Here is an 18,162-nt window from a genome sequence, read left to right as displayed (position 1 = left end):
CGGTGCCGCGCTATTCTCCACCGGAAAATACAAAAAAAAAAAACGTGTGTTGAGAAAATTGCACAAACAGGCCTGGAGTGCGGCCTGATCCCGGTGACCAGAACCGGTAACGCACTCTCTCACCAGAGCAGGATTGGCCACCCTGGTGCAGTACTTGGCCACAACCTCCTATATGAATACAACAATCAAACCCCGGCCCTCAGTCCCCAGCAGCCGCGAAGCAACTGACCACGGCGGCGGTCAGATCTGTGACGCTGCAGAGGGTGCTAAGAATACCTGGCTCCGGACAGGCCGCCATTGGAATCTGAACCTGGCAACGTTTAACGTTAGAACGCTATCTAGTGAGGCGATTCTAGCAGTGTTATTGGAGGAATTAGAGGGTAGTAAATGGGATATAATAGGGCTCAGTGAGGTTAGGAGGACAAAAGAAGCATATACAGTGCTAAAAAGCGGGCATGTACTGTGCTACCGGGGCTTAGCGGAGAGACGAGAACTAGGAGTCGGATTCCTGATTAATAAGGAAATAGCTGGTAACATACAGGAATTCTATAGCATTAACGAGAGGGTGGCATGTCTTGTTGTGAAACTTAATAAGAGGTACAAAATGAAGGTTGTTCAGGTCTACGCTCCTACATCTAGTCATGATGACCAGGAAGTCGAAAGCTTTTATGAAGACGTAGAATCGGCGATGGGTAAAGTCAAAACAAAATACACTATACTGATGGGCGACTTCAATGCCAGGGTAGGCAAGAAGCAGGCTGGAGACAAGTCAGTGGGGGAATATGGCATAGGCTCTAGGAATAGCAGAGGAGAATTATTAGTAGAGTTTGCAGAACAGAATAATATGCGTATAATGAATACCTTTTTCCGCAAGCGGGTTAGCCGAAAGTGGACGTGGAGGAGCCGGAATGGTGAGACTAGAAATGAAATCGACTTCATACTCTGCGCGAACCCTGGCATCATTCAAGATGTAGACGTGCTCGGCAAGGTACGCTGCAGTGACCACAGGATGGTAAGAACTCGAATTAGCCTAGACTTGAGGAGGGAACGAAAGAAACTGGTACACAAGAAGCCAATCAATGAGTTAGCGGTAAGAGGGAAACTAGAGGAATTCCGGATCAAACTACAGAACAGGTATTCGGCTTTAACTCAGGAAGAGGACCTTAGTGTTGAAGCAATGAACGACAATCTCATGGGCATCATTAAGGAGTGCGCAATAGAAGTCGGTGGTAACGCCGTTAGACAGGAAACCAGTAAGCAATCGCAGGAGACGAAAGATCTGATCAAGAAACGCCAATGTATGAAAGCCTCTAATCCTACAGCTAGAATAGAACTGGCAGAACTTTCTAAGTTAATCAACAAGCGTAAGACAGCGGACATCAGGAACTATAATATGGATAGAATTGAACAGGCTCTCAGGAACGGAGGAAGCCTAAAAACAGTGAAGAAGAAACTAGGAATAGGCAAGAATCAGATGTGTGCGTTAAGAGACAAAGCCGGCAATATCGTTACTAATATGGACGAGATAGTTCAAGTGGCTGAGGAGTTCTATAGAGATTTATACAGTACCAGTGGCACCCACGACGATAGTGGAAGAGAGAATAGCCTAGAGGAATTCGAAATCCCACAGGTAACGCCAGAAGAAGTAAAGAAAGCCTTAGGAGCTATGCAAAAGGGGAAGGCAGCTGGGGAGGATCAGGTAACAGCAGATTTGTTGAAGGATGGTGGTCAGATTGTTCTAGAGAAACTGGCCACCCTGTATACGCAATGCCTCATAACCTCGAGCGTACCGGAATCTTGGAAGAACGCTAACATAATCCTAATCCATAAGAAAGGGGACGCCAAAGACTTGAAAAATTATAGACCGATCAGCTTACTGTCCGTTGCCTACAAAGTATTTACTAAGGTAATCGCAAATAGAATCAGGAACACCTTAGACTTCTGTCAGCCAAAGGACCAGGCAGGATTCCGTAAAGGCTACTCAACAATAGACCATATTCACACTATCAATCAAGTGATAGAGAAATGTGCAGAATATAACCAACCCTTATATATAGCTTTCATTGATTACGAGAAAGCGTTTGATTCAGTCGAAACCTCAGCAGTCATGGAGGCATTACGGAATCAGGGTGTAGATGAGCCATATGTAAAAATACTGGAAGATATCTATAGCGGCTCCACAGCCACCGTAGTCCTCCACAAAGAAAGCAACAAAATCCCTATAAAGAAAGGCGTCAGACAGGGAGATACGATATCTCCAATGCTATTCACAGCATGTTTACAGGAGGTATTCAGAGGCCTGGAGTGGGAAGAATTGGGGATAAAAGTCGATGGAGAATACCTTAGCAACTTGCGATTCGCTGATGATATTGCCTTGCTTAGTAACTCAGGAGACCAATTGCAATGCATGCTCACTGACCTGGACAGGCAAAGCAGAAGGGTGGGTCTGAAAATTAATCTGCAGAAAACTAAAGTACTGTTTAACAGTCTCGGAAGAGAACAGCAGTTTACGATAGGTAGCGAAACACTGGAAGTGGTAAGGGAATACATCTACTTAGGGCAGGTAGTGACCACGGATCCGGATCATGAGACTGAAATAACCAGAAGAATAAGAATGGGTTGGGGTGCGTTTGGCAGGCATTCTCAAATCATGAACAGTAGGTTGCCACTATCCCTCAAAAGGAAAGTGTACAACAGCTGTGTGTTACCAGTACTCACATATGGGGCAGAAACCTGGAGGCTTACGAAAAGGGTTCTGCTGAAATTGAGAACGACGCAACGAGCTATGGAAAGAAGAATGATGGGTGTAACGTTAAGGGATAAGAAAAGAGCAGATTGGGTGAGGCAACAAACGCGGGTAAACGACATCTTAGTTGAAATCAAGAAAAAGAAATGGGCATGGGCCGGACATGTAATGAGGAGGGAAGATAACCGATGGTCACTAAGAGCTACGGACTGGATTCCAAGAGAAGGGAAGCGTAGCAGGGGGCGGCAGAGAGTTAGGTGGGCAGATGACATTAAGACGTTTGCAGGGACAACATGGCCACAATTAGTACATGACCGGGGTAGTTGGAGAAGTATGGGAGAGGCCTTTGCCCTGCAGTGGGCGTAACTAGGCTGATGATGATGATGATGATGATGATAGGACCATATTGAGTGATTGATTGATTGTTTATTGCTTTATCGCAATACACATGATGGGAGGCGAAAGGAAAAGCCACTCAAGGATGGTTTGAGAGAGTCCTTCAGCTGATTCGCTTGTTTCGCCTTAAACTTACACACCGTGACAACACACAGTTGTTCTCTGTTTTCACCGTGTTCTTCTCCATCCTATTCCAATGAGGGCAACAGACAACTTTTCAGCGGTGTCGCAGGCATTCAGAATCCACCGTTTGACTATAATATTACACAGCGCAAGGAACCGCCCTGTGCAGTGTCCTGGCGGAGCGACCGACCACCGGCATACTGCGCTGTCTGGTGTCTACTTAATAAAACGGTGGCAAAAAGCGCATTAAAAGATAGCAATCACGAGAAGCGGAGGAAAATACTGCGGCGCATTCAACTAGCTGAAAACAATGATTTCGAGTTGGCGGTGTACAATGAGTCGAATATTTCGCGTTTAGGCCAAGCTCTTAAGGGTTTCTCGTCCGGGACTCATTAAGTTGTCAGAGTATCCTAGAGCTTAAGCACGCAGTTCCGTCAGGCAATCAAGGAGGCAGTTCACGGAAGTGACAAGTAGTTATTAATGCTCAGATGGCATTCGATCACGCGGTGCCTTACAGCGTCTCCGCCATCTTCCCATATTATTTACCGACTGGCCGTCATTTTGAGCAAACCTGATTGCCTCCTCCAGTCAACACAAGCTTCGTTCGCCTTGGTGGCTTCAGTTGTACGTATTTGTACTGCACCAAATAATCGGCCTAATTAAAATATCGACATAGCCAGGGTAGCCATGGACTGCCTCCTTTGAAGAAAACAAAGACAAAAACATTGTGAAACAAAAAGTGTTATTGTCATAGCAGCCTTTCCATCGGGAATAGATTTGATTGATAATTTTTGTACGAAAAAATGCAATTGTCCGTATATATGAATAATATTATACATTGCTCTGCTTGGCTCTTTGAAGTAGGTTTTTCTAAAGTTGGGTAAGTCCTTCTTGAGATTTCAGATTGTTTTTATTGAACGTACAGGTAGGAGTGTTTTGAAGGCCCACATGCAATTATTATTAATTATATAGCAAATGTTTGCAAAAACAAGGTTTTATTTCATAAGTTTAGTGCGTACGTTCATATCTCATACTCAGTCCCAACTCTGTGTATTGCTTTCTTTTAAGCTTTACATTTCTTCAACTCACATCGCGGCTTTTGTGCTACCGTGTATTGTAAAACCCTACAAATTCGCAGCTCAGTTGTAATTTTCTTTTGTTAAGCTGAAAATAAATATGGCAGTTATATTGTAATACATACAAGTCACGTACATCCGGGGCGACCATTTTCGCGGTTCTCCTTGAACGAACGTGTCATCATTTTTGCTAAGAAGGATTCTAGCTTACTGAGTGCCGTAAAATTTTCATGTAGAGAAATCTGTGCAACGCGTATGAATTCTCTGCAGAAGCCTGCTATAAGACGTGATGTATGACCTTCACATCTGGAGCATTGCTCCCGTTCTAAGGCCGATAAGCAGCTTAACCGCTCTTATCCGAAGGAAAAGAAAGAAAGAAAGAAAGAAAGAAAGAAAGGAACACGATAAATAAATAAATAAATAAATAAATAAATAAATAAATAAATAAATAAATAAATAAATAAATAAATGAAAGAATAATGCACTTAATGAATAAACAAACAAACAAGCGAAAATACCTTCAATAAACAACCTCCTCACACGCACACCTTTTTCGAAAGCCCTATTTATTTATTTATTTATTTATTATTACCCTCAGGGCTTAAAAAGAAGCATTATAGAGGGGAGGGGCTTTAGTTTATCAGTAGATATAAAATAAATACAAGGAGAAGTGAAGAACATAGTTATATCGCAAAGAAAATACAGCGACTACAGGTAAATGAGCACAAAAGTAACACAGCAGAAAGGAACACCTAAAAATCAAGTAACAAGAATTGAAAAACGAAAACACGGAATAAAAGCAATGAAAGAAACGATAGCAGTAGGTGACAACGCGTTAGTGACGCAGTTTTGAAGTAGGTTTATAATTCGTTTGTTATTGCTCTGCGAAAACGGTCTGTATCTGTGATAGCGACTAATGACGCAGGCAGGCGGTTCCACTCGAGACGTTTTCGGCAAGAATGAGTATGAGTAGGTGACTGTGCGCTGCGCAGGTACATGAACTTTGAAGCGATGATCGACACGTGTGGAGATATAAGATGCTGGTGTAATGTAACGGGACTTGAGGTCGTGGTTATAATAGTAGATTTTGTGAAAGAGGGAGAGACGAGATAATTTTCTTCGGGAAGAGAGAAGAGGAATGCCAAGAACAAGTTTCATGTTAGTCACGCTAGCAGTACGATGATAATTGTTAAGAATGAGTCGGACCGATCGATTTTGCACCCTTTCAAGGATATTTATTAGAGTAGCATGCCCAGGGTCCCATATCGAGCATGCGTATTCGAGGTTAGGTATGACATAAGTGACATAGAGTTGTTTTAGTTTCTGTGGAGCTAAAGAAAAGTTACGTCTGAGATAGCCAAGCATGCGGTTAGCTTTCGACGTGATGTATTCAATGTCTTTTCCATGAAAGATTGCTAGTAATATGCACACTGAGATATTTGTAAAAAACTACTGTGTCAAGGGGAGTATTATTAAGTACGTAGGCGAGGCAAGCTGACTGGTTACGGGAAATTCTCATTGTTTTGCATTTAGAAGTGTTTAGTTCTATTAGCCAAAGCCTGCACCATGCAGTAGTGTTATCGAGATCACGCTGGAGTGTTAAAGTATCGTTAGGGCTTTCAATCTTGCGGTATATACACAGTCGTCACCAAATAGACAAATGGAACTTGCGATTTGGTTAGGAAGATCATCGATATAAATTAAAAAAAAGTAAGGGTGCTAAAACAGAGCCTTGAGGTAATGCTGAACCGACCGGAACCTCAGGAGAATCATTATCATTAATGCTCACATATTGTGTACGATTAGAAGGAAACTCTCGAATCCAGTTGAAGACCAGGGGATCAATGTTTCGCTGGCCGAATTTTAGTAGGAGTAGGAGATGATTAACTCTGTCAAAGGCTTTTGCAAAATCTAAATATATACAGTCTATTATAAAGCCAGCGTCTAGAAGAGAATGGAGATCGCTACAAAATGTTAATAACTGCGTTTCGCATGAGAAGGACTTACGGAACCCATGTTAATTGTTATGAAAAAACCAGTTGACAAAATGGGAGAAAATGATGTGTTCAAATATTTTACATGATACTGATGTCAAGGAAATAGGTCTCTAGTTGTATGGGTTATGGGTGTCGCCGGACTTATGAAGTGGAACCACCTTGCCTTTTTTTACAGTCTCCGGGTGAGCAGCTATTGTACACTGATTTTGTAAAAATCAGGTTTAATATAATGGAACTATATTCGGTAGCATCCTGCAAGAATTTGGACGTAATGCTATCAATACCCCACGAAGAGGATCTCTTTAGATTCTTAATAATAGAGCGGATACCAGATGAGTCGAGTAAAATCGGTTCCATTGGAAAGAAGCTAGATGTTATGAATGGTGGACAGCTCCCAGAGTGAGTGGGGCAAAATGAATGGGTGAAAGCGTTGTTAAGTGTAGACGTGCAATCACGGATTGTGATTATCTCACCTAATTCATTAGTAAGAATTATAGCTTGACTATCGCGGCTTTTCACGACGTTCCAAAAGCGTTTCGGATTCGTTCTGAGTAACGGTGGAAGCCCAGCGTTACAGAAATTAAATTTAGTTTCTTTTAAAGCATTCGAGTAGACTTTTGCTGCGACGGCATGAGCGGACCACTTGTCAGTAGTTCACAAAAAAGTGCTATTTTTGGGGGCTAAATATTGGCATACCATATACCCAACGTTTTTCTCCTTCAGAGGCCCGCAGTGATTCCCTACAGAGAAGTTGCCGCGTTTGCTTTCATTTTAGTTGCAAACTTGACGCCATAATATGTTCTTTCAGTTTTGTAATAAATAAATAATAAACACACTCATTCTTAACATTTGTTCATGAAGAGAGAGAGAGAGAATGAAGAGGAAAGGCAGGGAGGTTACCAAATATGAGTCTCCGGTCTGCTACCCTACACTGGGGATGGGGGATAAGGGTTGGAAAGATGATAGAGAGAAAAACAAAAAAAATTAAAGAAAAGGAAATTAAAAAACAAAAAGGAACGCGCACACATGGAGACACACACACAAAAGGCGTTCCAGTTAAAGTCGTTCACACAGGCAGGTAGATCGCAAGAGAAAGCGCTTGCACGGCCTTCTTCTGTGAAGGTAGGTCCTTTCGATGTTGTAGAATTCTTTTTTCGGATAGCGGTTGGTCGTCCAGTTGGTCAAGTTCGTGGCTAAGGCATGCCCTCTGTGGACTGTACTGCGGGCAGGCGCACAAAATATGGCCAATTGATTCTTCATGGCCGCAGTGGTCACAGGTTGGTGTGTCGGTCATCCCTATGCGGAAGGCATAGGCTTTAGTAAAGGCAACGCCCAACCAAAGTCGATATAAAAGCGTGGCGTCTCTACGGCGAAGCTGTGATGGCGCTCGAAGACTTAATGTTGGATCAAGTGAGTACAGTCGCGTATTTCTTCAGTAAAACACGTTGTGGGGCTAGTTGGTGCATAGCTTTCAATAGATTAAGCGCCAGAAGTGACATGTCACTTTTGGCGCTTAATCTATTGAAAGCTATGCACCAACTAGCCCCACAACGTGTTTTTACTGCAGTACCTTTCTTCTACAGTGGGCCCCTTTCTATGTGTGCCTTCCAGTGCGCCGAATCCTTCGGTGGTGGCCTGTCATATCGCCCTTGCGACGTGCCGAGCGAGAACCCTAGGATACTGCATTAGGAAGGGACTTATGCCGACAGAATTCGCCACTCTGTTCGGTTGCGTTAGACCGTCGGTTGGCCATGTAAAAAGAATGTGCAGGATACTACGTTCCGAGATATGGCGACAGGTCCGCCTGCTCTACGATTGGCTTCACCTGGTATGCTTTTCGCTGGACCCAGTGCACATTGCAAGTACTAAGCTGCAGTCCCTTCGAAAGCTTGCAGCTCAGAATACGGAATTTCTATGGCGTAAGACCCTACCCATTCTTCCAAAAGGAGGCGAAACCAAGGAAGCCAGCAGCACGGCGCTGCAAGTTCTCGGGGGAGCCTTCATCCCGGAAGACATCGTTGACGTCCTCAAGAAAGGACCCAAGTTCAGCTCCGAGCCCAGGATCCCGGGACATGAGCTTCTTTCCCTGAATAGAAGGATTTCCAACAAAGCTGCACCAGAGGACAAGGAAAGGTGTCTGCTGGACGGAGTTGACAGCCTGACCAGAACGGTGTCTAAGAAAGGAACTCGTCCAAGAACCCCCACAAGACGTATCGTGAATTTTTTCAACGACAATGACCTTCGACTTCTGCAGGCCGACAAAGAAGGAGGGTTCGTGGCCATGCCGTCGGGCATGTTTAACGAAAAGGCTCTACAAGCCATCCAGAAGAATTTCAAGGTGACGAAACTCAAGCCAAGTAAGGAAAAGAGCCGTGCCATATCTTTATGTGAAGACCTTGGACTACAGAAGCTGGCTAGTAGCGTCCACAAATGTAGGAAAAACTGTTTAAATGTATTCTTTACTGCAAAAACGCACAAAGATGATATACCGTTCAGATGTATTGTAAGTGAAAGAGCTTCCTGGCAAAACAACGTTAGCCGCTACCTTCTAAAGCAGCTTAACACGTTGGTTATAGATGACCCATTCATGGTAAAGAATAGTTTTGACGTCATAGCCTTTTTACGTGAGTCCCAGTCGATAGGATGCTTGTTCTCAATAGATGTTGTTGACCTTTTTTATTCTATTCCGCAAAAAGAATTGTTAGCTGCCGTCCTGAGCTGCATTGAGATGAACGGGCAGGTATCCTTTCAGAATACAGCAGGAATTTCCGTGGTTAACTTCATGGCACTCTTGGAGTTTTATTTGTGCTCAACGGCTGTGTGTTTTCAAGGCCACTTTTATGTGCAAAGGAAAGGAATTTGTATTGGCTCGTGCGTGGCTCCCGTACTTTGCAACATTTTCCTTGCGGGCATCGACAGAGCGCTATCGAAGGTGTTTGACGGAGGCAATGTGCTCAAGGTTTATAGGTATGTTGACGATTTTTTAATTTTACTGACGGAACGATCTCCCTTGACTTACTCTCATACTGTGCAGGGCATTTTAACTGATTTTAAACAGCAAGGAAAAGGCTTAGATTTTACTTTCGAACTAGCCAAGGATAACAGCTTGCAGTTTTTAGACCTTAACATAACCCTTACTGACGAAGGCTCCTGCTGGATGTACCGACCCCGTGCCCGCAAAGAGGTGTTGCCGTATGAGTCTACACACTCCAAGACTGTTAAACGAGCAATTGCCACTATGTGCCTAGAATCCGCACTGAAAAAATCATGCTGTCATAAGGCACAAGCAAGCTTTGACGACCAGATTTTGAAGTTGAGGAAGGCTGGCTTTCCTTGCTTGGCTTTAAGCGCAGTTTCAGAGGCGTTATTGAAAAAACTCAAAAAAGAAAGAAAAAGAAGTGAAGAAGGTCTAACAGTCGAAAACAAAGGTAAAGCGGTGGTGATACCATATTCTCATAAAGTGGCGCATAATCTGAAACATGTCGCTGTGAAATACAAAATTCCTGTGGTTTTTTCCGCGCCGCGAAAACTTGCTACTTTGTGCCGCCTGATTGGTCCGGATGACTCAAAAAAAGTAGGGTGTTCTATTAAACATACGAACCCCTTCGTTAAGTGTGAAGAAGGGGTAGTATACCACATACCAATGAAGTGTGGAAAAGAGTATATCGGCCAAACTGGGCGATGTATTAATGAACGCCTGCGGGAGCATAAGCTATCATTGAAAAATGGATATGGTTCAAACTTGCCGCTTCATTGCAAGGCCTGCGGAAATGAGGATGAACGGGTATGTGAAGCGAGGCTTCATGATACGACAATCATGTATAAAAGTAAAGATTCTGTTGCGCGGGAATTGTTGGAGGCCAACGAGATTAAGAAAAGAGGGGACAACTGTATCAGTACCCCGTCTTTGAATATATACTCGAATGAAAGTATGTTTTTAGATAAGTTTTAGATTTAGATTAAGCATGATTCCCTCTATCTTCAGTGTTCTCGCACGTGCGTATTCACATATTTAGTGTCCCTCCTTTTTTTTTTTTTTTCGTTCCCCTCTCCTCATGGCTATATAATCAGCCTCCTGTCATTTTAATGAACAGTTGCAAGTAGCGCCTTGTCCTGTCTGTATTTCTTCTTGTGTGCCGTCACTTTTGGCGCGTAATCTATTGAAAGCGTATTTCTTAAATGTGGCTCATTCCATTGCGACGCGGTGCACTGCCGAGCAAGTAGGCGGAGCTTCCGTGCCGCGTCAGTTCTAGAAACAGGAATTGGGACGTGACGCTCCTCAGTATGGGCTGAGCGGGCAGCGTGATCCGCCCGTTCATTGCCGATAATCCCGCAGTGACTTGGAAGCCACTGGAAGGTTATTTCATGGCCTGCATCACTTATATGGTGTAACGTCTCGGTAATATGGAATATTAGCTGTTCGTGCGGTCCGCGTCGTAAAGGTGACAGTAGAGACTGCAGTGCCGCCTTCGAATCGCAGAATATTGTCCATTTGTGTGGCGGTTCATCACCAATGTGATGAAGGGCAGTAAAGAGCGCAGTGAGCTCTGCTGCCGTCGATGTTGTCGCGTGGGTCGTTTTAAATTTAATTGTTGTAGCTTTCGCTGGTATGACGACTGCCGCCGCGGAGCTGCTTGGAAGGACTGATCCATCAGTGTAAATATGCGTAGAGTCACGGTAGTTCTCGTACAAATATAGTAGCGTGAGCTGTCTAAGGGCTGGTGATGACAGATCAGCTTTTTTCGAGATACCAGGTATTGCGAGGTTGATTTTTGGCTGAGCGAGGCACCATGGAGGGATCGAAGGTCTCGCAGCCGGAGTGAAACAAGCTGGCAATGATTCATCATATGCAGTTATCGTTTGGCTGAAAGATGTGTGTGGCCTGTCCGCTGGTAGAGAGGCTAAATGGTGACGAGGAGTCCTGGCTAGATGCCTTATATGGGTCCTGAGTACTTCAATTTCAATGTGGGTCTTGACAAGGTGGTCTCTAGCGATTGCTATCGTAGCCACTGTTGAAGCACTCTGAGGCAGGCCTAGACAGATCCGGACCACTTGACCCTGAAGACTTAGTATTGTGCGTAGATTCGTTTTGCCTGTGTTGTTTATTGCTGGCAAGCTGTATCGCAGAAATCCTAGAAAAAGCACCCTGTACAGTTGTAACATGGCACTAGGCGACATTCCCCAGGTCTTGCCAGCGAAAAACTTGAACAGGTGGCAGATGCCTGTCAACCATTTTTTCACGTATGATATGTGTGGGCTCCATGACAAGTCCCTGTCGATTATGACACCTAGAAACTTGTACGATCGGACCCGTCGTATTATTTGGCCATTTATCGTTACACTGTAGTTTGCCATGGGTTTGCGCGTAAATGGCACTAGTGCGCATTTCTCGGAGGAAACTTCCAGGCCTGGATTACGGAGGTAGATAGCAGTTTGTGTGGCGGCTCTGAATTCTCGCTCGCAACTGTAGGCGGGTTACTGCAGATGTCCATATGCAGATGTCATCCGCGTACATTGATAGCCTGACTGTGGTTGGCACGTGCTCAAGGAGAGCAATTAGTGTTAGATTAAATAACACGGGGCTAAGTACACCGCCTTGGGGGACGCCGCGGTAGCTATAATGTAGAGAAGTATGGCCTTCCTCGGTGCTTACAAAGAAGGATCGCATGGATAGATAGCTCCGTATCCATTGAAGCATCCGACCACCCACTCCTACCTCTGCGAGAGCAGAGAGGATGGCTTCATGCGTAACGTTGTCATACGCCCCTTTAACGTCGAGGAATAAGGATGCGCAGAGACGCTTACGGCATTTCTCATGTTGAATGTAGGTCACCAGGTCGACGACGTTATCGATCGATGATCGACCGCGTCGGAAGCCCGCCATGGCATCTGGGTAGGTGTTGTGGTACTCCAAGTACCACTCCAGGCGTCCTAGGACCATCCTCTCCATCACTTTGCCCACACAGCTCGCCAAAGCGATCGGGCGATATGATGAGAGCTCCAACGGCGACTTGCCAGGCTTCAGCAGTGGAACAAGGCGACTTGTCTTCCAGGTTGTTGGTAGCGTGCCATTTCTCCAAGATTCATTATACACCTCAAGAACTCATCTCGCTCGCTCCCCCAGGTGACACAGAGCTCGGTAGGAAATTCCGTCAGGTCCTGGCGCTGATGTGCGGCTACACAAAGCTAATGCTGCCTTAAGTTCGTGGATCGAGAATGGTAGATCCAACCGGTGATCACGTGGTGGCGGACAGCTGCTCGAAGGCGATGGAATGTTGGTAGCTGTGAGTTGGCCGGATAATCTGGCGCAGAAATCCTCTGCCATGTCAATCTCCGATCTCTTTTGAGAGAGGGCAAGCGCCTTGAATGGGAATCGCTGTACGGGAAGTGTCCGCAGTCCGCGCACCGTTCTCCATAGTTGCGATAAAGGCTTGCGTGGATCTAGCGACTCACAGAAGGCAGCCCAACGTTGCGATTCGAGCTTGTCTAACCGGCGCTGTATCTTCTTTTGCGTTCGCCTGGCGGTCCGTAGATCGTCCATTGTTTTCGTACGTTGGTATCTTCTTTCAGCACGTCGTCGGATTGCTCGAAGTCGTTCTAGTTCCACATCGAAATCATTAAGTTTCGAGGAGCATGTTAGAGTACGCATAGTGTCTTGCACCACGCTCTTGATTGCCTCTTCCAAGTTCATGAAAATTTGACTGACACTTATGAGAAACAAATTTTATTTTAAGATGTTTAGCGATTGTCTATTGTATACATGGAATCCGAGATGAAGCTTCTCTTCCTTAAAGGTGGGTCGTTGCAAATCGTGTGAGGCTGTTAATCTTTTCCTGTGGCCCTGTTAAGTGCATTTGCTTGTGTTAGAGGAATAAAGAATCGACACCACCAACGCCGCCACAGATGCAATGTACTCCCCGTCTAACGTAAAGCCCTTCCGCGCCCGTCACTCTTGAGAAGAACCTTGTTCGTGTAGGGCTTCGTCAAGCAGCAAAAAACACGTTTCGTGGAGAAGAATGCGGCTGACGAAGCCCCCCGACTGCGGGCTGCATTGAGACGACCGCTTCAAGCCGTCGCAGCTGCAGAAGGAATGGCTTCATTATTCGCTCTGCTTAGAACCACTTCCTTATTTATTTATTTTTTGCAGCGGTGGTGAATGAGGATCACTCAAACAAACTGCGTGACGTCTTTCACTGGTAAGACCACCATGCTTTCTTGTCCTACTAAGTTTAACTCCATTTATCCTCACCCAAGGATCAATGCCGAGTCCACGACGTACAAGCCAGCGCTCCTCCCCTGGTTTTTCGTCGAGCTAGCTGTCAGCACTGTGGCATCGTCATCATGACGTGGCGTTATTGTCATCATCGTTAACCTTTCGCTCCTCATCATCACGCCTTCATGCATTCATCATCGTCATGACGTCGTCGCTGTCGCCGTCGTCGTTAACTTCAACGTTGTGCGAGCCGCCACTCTACTCTTCGGTTTGTCGTTGTGCTGTCACGGCTATAACATCTTCGTCATCACCGCCATCACCTGTCGTGCTCTCCTAGTCATTGTCACCGTGCTGTTATTGTCGTCATGCCGTAGTTCGATGAGATTGTCGGTGTCTTTGATGGCGCAATTCATAGAATTTTCTACATTTACTAGAGGGAACTCTGGCGATGCGATCGTTCAGATACCATGGGAATGATGGGTAGTACATGGATTTATCTGATCTTCGTGATTCGGGCTTCAGACGTTCTTGTGGCTTCGTTTATTGGGCTCTATCTGAGCATAAATTCACCTAAATTACAAGTCAATTTATACTTTTTTTAACGCATAAGGTAATAAGACTCTGCAAGCACGTATAATCGCTGCTAATTGCAGTGGTTACGCTTGTCCTTGCGTCTGTGGCGCAATGGTTTCCATATCAGGCTTCTGTGCTAGAGGTCCTGTGTTTGAATCCTGCCAACAGACAATTTTAATAATGTTTATTTAATTGTTTATAACGCAGTAATTTCTTGAAAATGATCACTTCGAGAGGTTACCAAGCCATATAAATCCAGAAGGACGAAGTTTAGGCATATCCACGTACTACCCACCAGTCCCAGGCTGGCTGAGCCGCCCTGCTTGCCGCTCCCATTGACGCTAGCGCAACAGTTCCCTGGAGTAATTGTATGAAACTCTATGGTGTAATTGTCGTCATCACGCCGTCTTCAGTTGGTTGTCATGCTGTCACAGTTGTGTCATGTCATCGACATTGTGTTGTCGTTATTATTACCATCCTTCGTATTGCCCTATTCGTCGTTGTCAACGTAGTCGTTGGGCCAGCTTTTGTTCGTTTGGATGGCATGCAGCGTTTTCACTTCGAGGGACTCTGCAATTTTTTTTTCTTTCACCATTAGGAGAGCTCGGGAGAAACTTCAGGAAGGTAAAACATCGCTGCTGTATTTTTTTGAAGTACAGGAGGAGGAGGAGGAGGAGGAGGAGTATGAAAAGTACGGAAGGAAAGGTAGGGAGGTCAACCAGGCGCACGTCCGGTTTGCTACCCTACACAGGAGAAGGGGTTTAAGGGAAGTACACAAGAGTGAGGCAGGCTCCCAGTGCGAATAATAATTTGCACCGAAAACTACCAATGCAGCATTCCCATCGTGTCCTGCGTCGTATAGTAAAACATGAATAATAGAAAATCGGCTGGTCCCAAATAATTATTTTTGCGCTACTATATTACATATGTGACCCGACGAAAAGCAAATATCTCATCACACTACAGAGATTCGCAGGAAACCGGCGGCACAATCATATCTGAATAGAGATTACAGCAGAAAATTAGTTAATCTTAAAGTGCAGTGATGGCATTCCTTACTACTGCGTGGAGGCTCGGACTTATTCATTACCGATGCTCCCCTATCACGGAAAATAAAAAAAATAAGAAACACCCCATGGATGTTTGCCTTTTCGCTGTGCCTAACATCATTGTCAACAGACAGAGCATTCCTTGCGGTAGCGTTAAGTAAGTGTCTTTGAAACCATCTCGTCTAATTTTACGACCACCTCAAGTTTGGACTCCGACATACAGGTAGCGGTCGTGTGTTACGTGTTAGCGTCTCCTACTTCGAAACAAGCCTTTATTAGGAGAGAGACCGCCACCCACGTCCCACCTTTATTTTTATGAAAAACAAATTCAACTTGAATTCATCACGACGGTGAGTTCTGATCATCTTTTGTCATTTGTGATAGTAAAAGGCAACGCAGTCAAATTCTATGAGGCAAAATGACAATGTACCGCGCCATTTCAGTCCCATGTATTTTATTTTGCTACTAGCCCGTGCCCAGCTCAATGCCGCGTTAGTTCTGCAGGCGGCCAGTCTATCTTTTAAATTTTGGTTTTCTTTACGTGAAGCCCCCTGTATATAGATCAACGTTGGCAAACTCTTCACGTGAAAGCAACACAGTAGCGATTTTCAAACCGATTTATCATCCTGCTGTTTTCTTTACAATAATGCAAGCAATGATTCATGTACTGCTTTGTTTTTGGCATTTTAGGTATTTAGTGAAGACTGTCATTCTCAATTTCCTTTTTAATAGCTTACTCATGTCAATATGATGTCATCCTGCGGCATTTCCTTTCCGCCCAACCTAATCACGAAAAAAATCATTGGCAAAATAGAAGGTGAGAACTTTAACTGAATTCTGTTTACGAATGGAGCCGTACTTGTCATGAAATTGAACCTCAGCTTCGGCAGGGCCTTACATTTTGGACGGTCCTCTTCCTTGAGGCGTCGGCATTTGATACCTGCTACAGGAAAGCGTGTGATACCCAATTTACTTTTCTCTGTAAGACTGAAAACTTTCACGCTTCATTATTATTAGCCTCTCTCCTTCAATTATTCACTGAAAGTCACAATGCAATAGTTCAACGCATTAGGCTAATTTGGTATATAATTTATTTACTAGTATTATTCCATCGCTTTTCTTTCAAGTGTTCTTTTTTCTAGGATTTCTTTCCTCATTGCACACCTGATTTATTGTCTCTCTCCGGTAGTGGGTTGTTTCATATCGCTCGGAACCGACCAGCCAACGAACATTGGACAAAGCGAGTGAAGAAGACGAAGACGCTGTGGTTGCAAGCATGTCGGGCCGCTGCGAGGATCACAAACGTTCATTTGACGGATGTGGTGTTAGTCGGAGGCCGATACCAACCTTGGCGAATGTCAAAAGGCCTCTGTCGACGTCGGAATCAACGTATGTCATTGCTGGAAAACGCGGGCTTTCAAGCGACTTGTCCTTGCAGCCACGGAAGAGGGACAGCCCTAGCGATAACCTTTCTGAAGGCACCGTTCTGCTCTCCGACAAGCCGCGGTCAGCGCCAGCCCACCGCATTCGCCAGGACTCTCCTGAAGATGACAGGCCACTTGGGGCTCCTGGTAACACATCCCGCGCCAACGATACGCCTCAGCAGCAAGAACGAACGGAAGAATACGCCGAAAAATCTTCGCAAGACAGCGAGAGGACTTCAACGCAAAGCATTTCTAGCGTTTCGTCATCCTCAAGGAGTAGCAGTACGGCATCGTCTCCTGTTACAAATGCAGCTGACAGGACGGAATCGCAAGCGAGTGAAAATTCAGCAAAGGTGACATCAAAGCTGAAATCACCGGCTGCTGTGAGTACGGCAACTTTGTCAACATGCGTTGAGACGGGAGAGGCTTCGATTAGGACGGAAATAGATGGGGAAGATGTGATTGCGCACAGGGTCAGGGATTCGCGTTCTGTACCGAGCAGGAGGCAGCCGCTTATGAGCGTGACAAGCCGTGACACGACGGATTCAAGGGATGTTAAGAACCGGAATGGGTCGAGATTCGTTCCAATACCAAAGAAAGGTTCGATGCAACCATCCGCAGCCTTGAAAACGGAGCTGGATACGAGATACCTCAACGACTCACCGGGGAACCAACGCGAAGTGCCACAGCAGGCTGCAAAGAGTTCGTCAAGTAGCAACAACTCAGATGTTTTTGTAAGAGCACTGAAAAAATCTACTCCGAAAAGAACCCCCAAGAAGGCGAGCCCGGAGACAATATCCTTTGCAGCGACTGCAGGAAACAGCAACGTGTGGACGAGAGAACGTCATCGCTCAAAAGAGAAGTGTTCTTTCAAGCCCGATTTTCACATGCGAGATTCTCCGGCTGAAGTTAATCTGGAAAGGCGCAGCAGGGCTATGTCTTTGCCCCTGGGCGTGGTTAAAACGCAGCAAAAGGGGAATTTCCCACAGAAAGGGAAAGAAAAGTTTGACGGAACCGACGGCGACTGCTCTTTCAACTCAGCGAAAAATTTGCAGCGAACTAACTCGCCCGGAACCTCCTGGGGGAAGGCAGAGACGGCGGTGCGTAGCAGCTACAAGAACAAAACGTGGGAATATTCGGAGGCTGAAGACCTGCGACCTGAAGATCCGAACAATGCACAGACGAGAAATGTGGGGGAGGAAGACGTCAGACTAGTGCAAAAGGGAAAAATATATTTGAAAGAGTGTCTTTTATACCCCCTCGCCATTTGCCTCCTGTTGACCTTCACACTTGCTGGGGCCTACCTATTGCTACCGATGGACCCATCACGCAGGCATAAAGCCATGCGCTTGGCTTCTGCTGCCTGCGTCACATCTGGCTGCCTACGAGACGCATTTTACTTGAGAAACCTTCTTTCGTGGGACCGCGTCGACCCTTGCGTCGACTTTTACGCCTTTGTGTGTGACCGCTGGACAAGTCAGTACACCTCATCGACGCCTACTAGTTTCCCACAAACCTTCGATGATGACTACGCTGCGTTTCTTGAAAGCAGAGTACATTCAATG

The 18,162-nt window shown here is 45.3% G+C and overlaps 1 protein-coding gene across 1 annotated transcript; it reads left to right on the top strand.

Moving 5' to 3' along the window:
* Window positions 1-6,718: 6,718 nt before the first annotated feature.
* Window positions 6,719-10,880, top strand: LOC126542008 (uncharacterized). The gene is made up of 3 exons (XM_072286137.1): window positions 6,719-6,737; window positions 8,285-8,695; window positions 9,035-10,880. The coding sequence occupies exons 1-3, from the start codon at window positions 6,719-6,721 to the stop codon at window positions 10,288-10,290; spliced, it is 1,686 nt and encodes a 561-aa protein (XP_072142238.1). The 3' UTR covers window positions 10,291-10,880.
* The last annotated feature ends 7,282 nt before the right edge of the window (window positions 10,881-18,162 follow it).

This window comes from Dermacentor andersoni, chromosome 2 (assembly GCF_023375885.2).
Source record: "Dermacentor andersoni chromosome 2, qqDerAnde1_hic_scaffold, whole genome shotgun sequence".
NCBI lineage: Eukaryota > Metazoa > Arthropoda > Arachnida > Ixodida > Ixodidae > Dermacentor > Dermacentor andersoni.
This window is presented reverse-complemented; position numbering and strand designations above follow the sequence as displayed.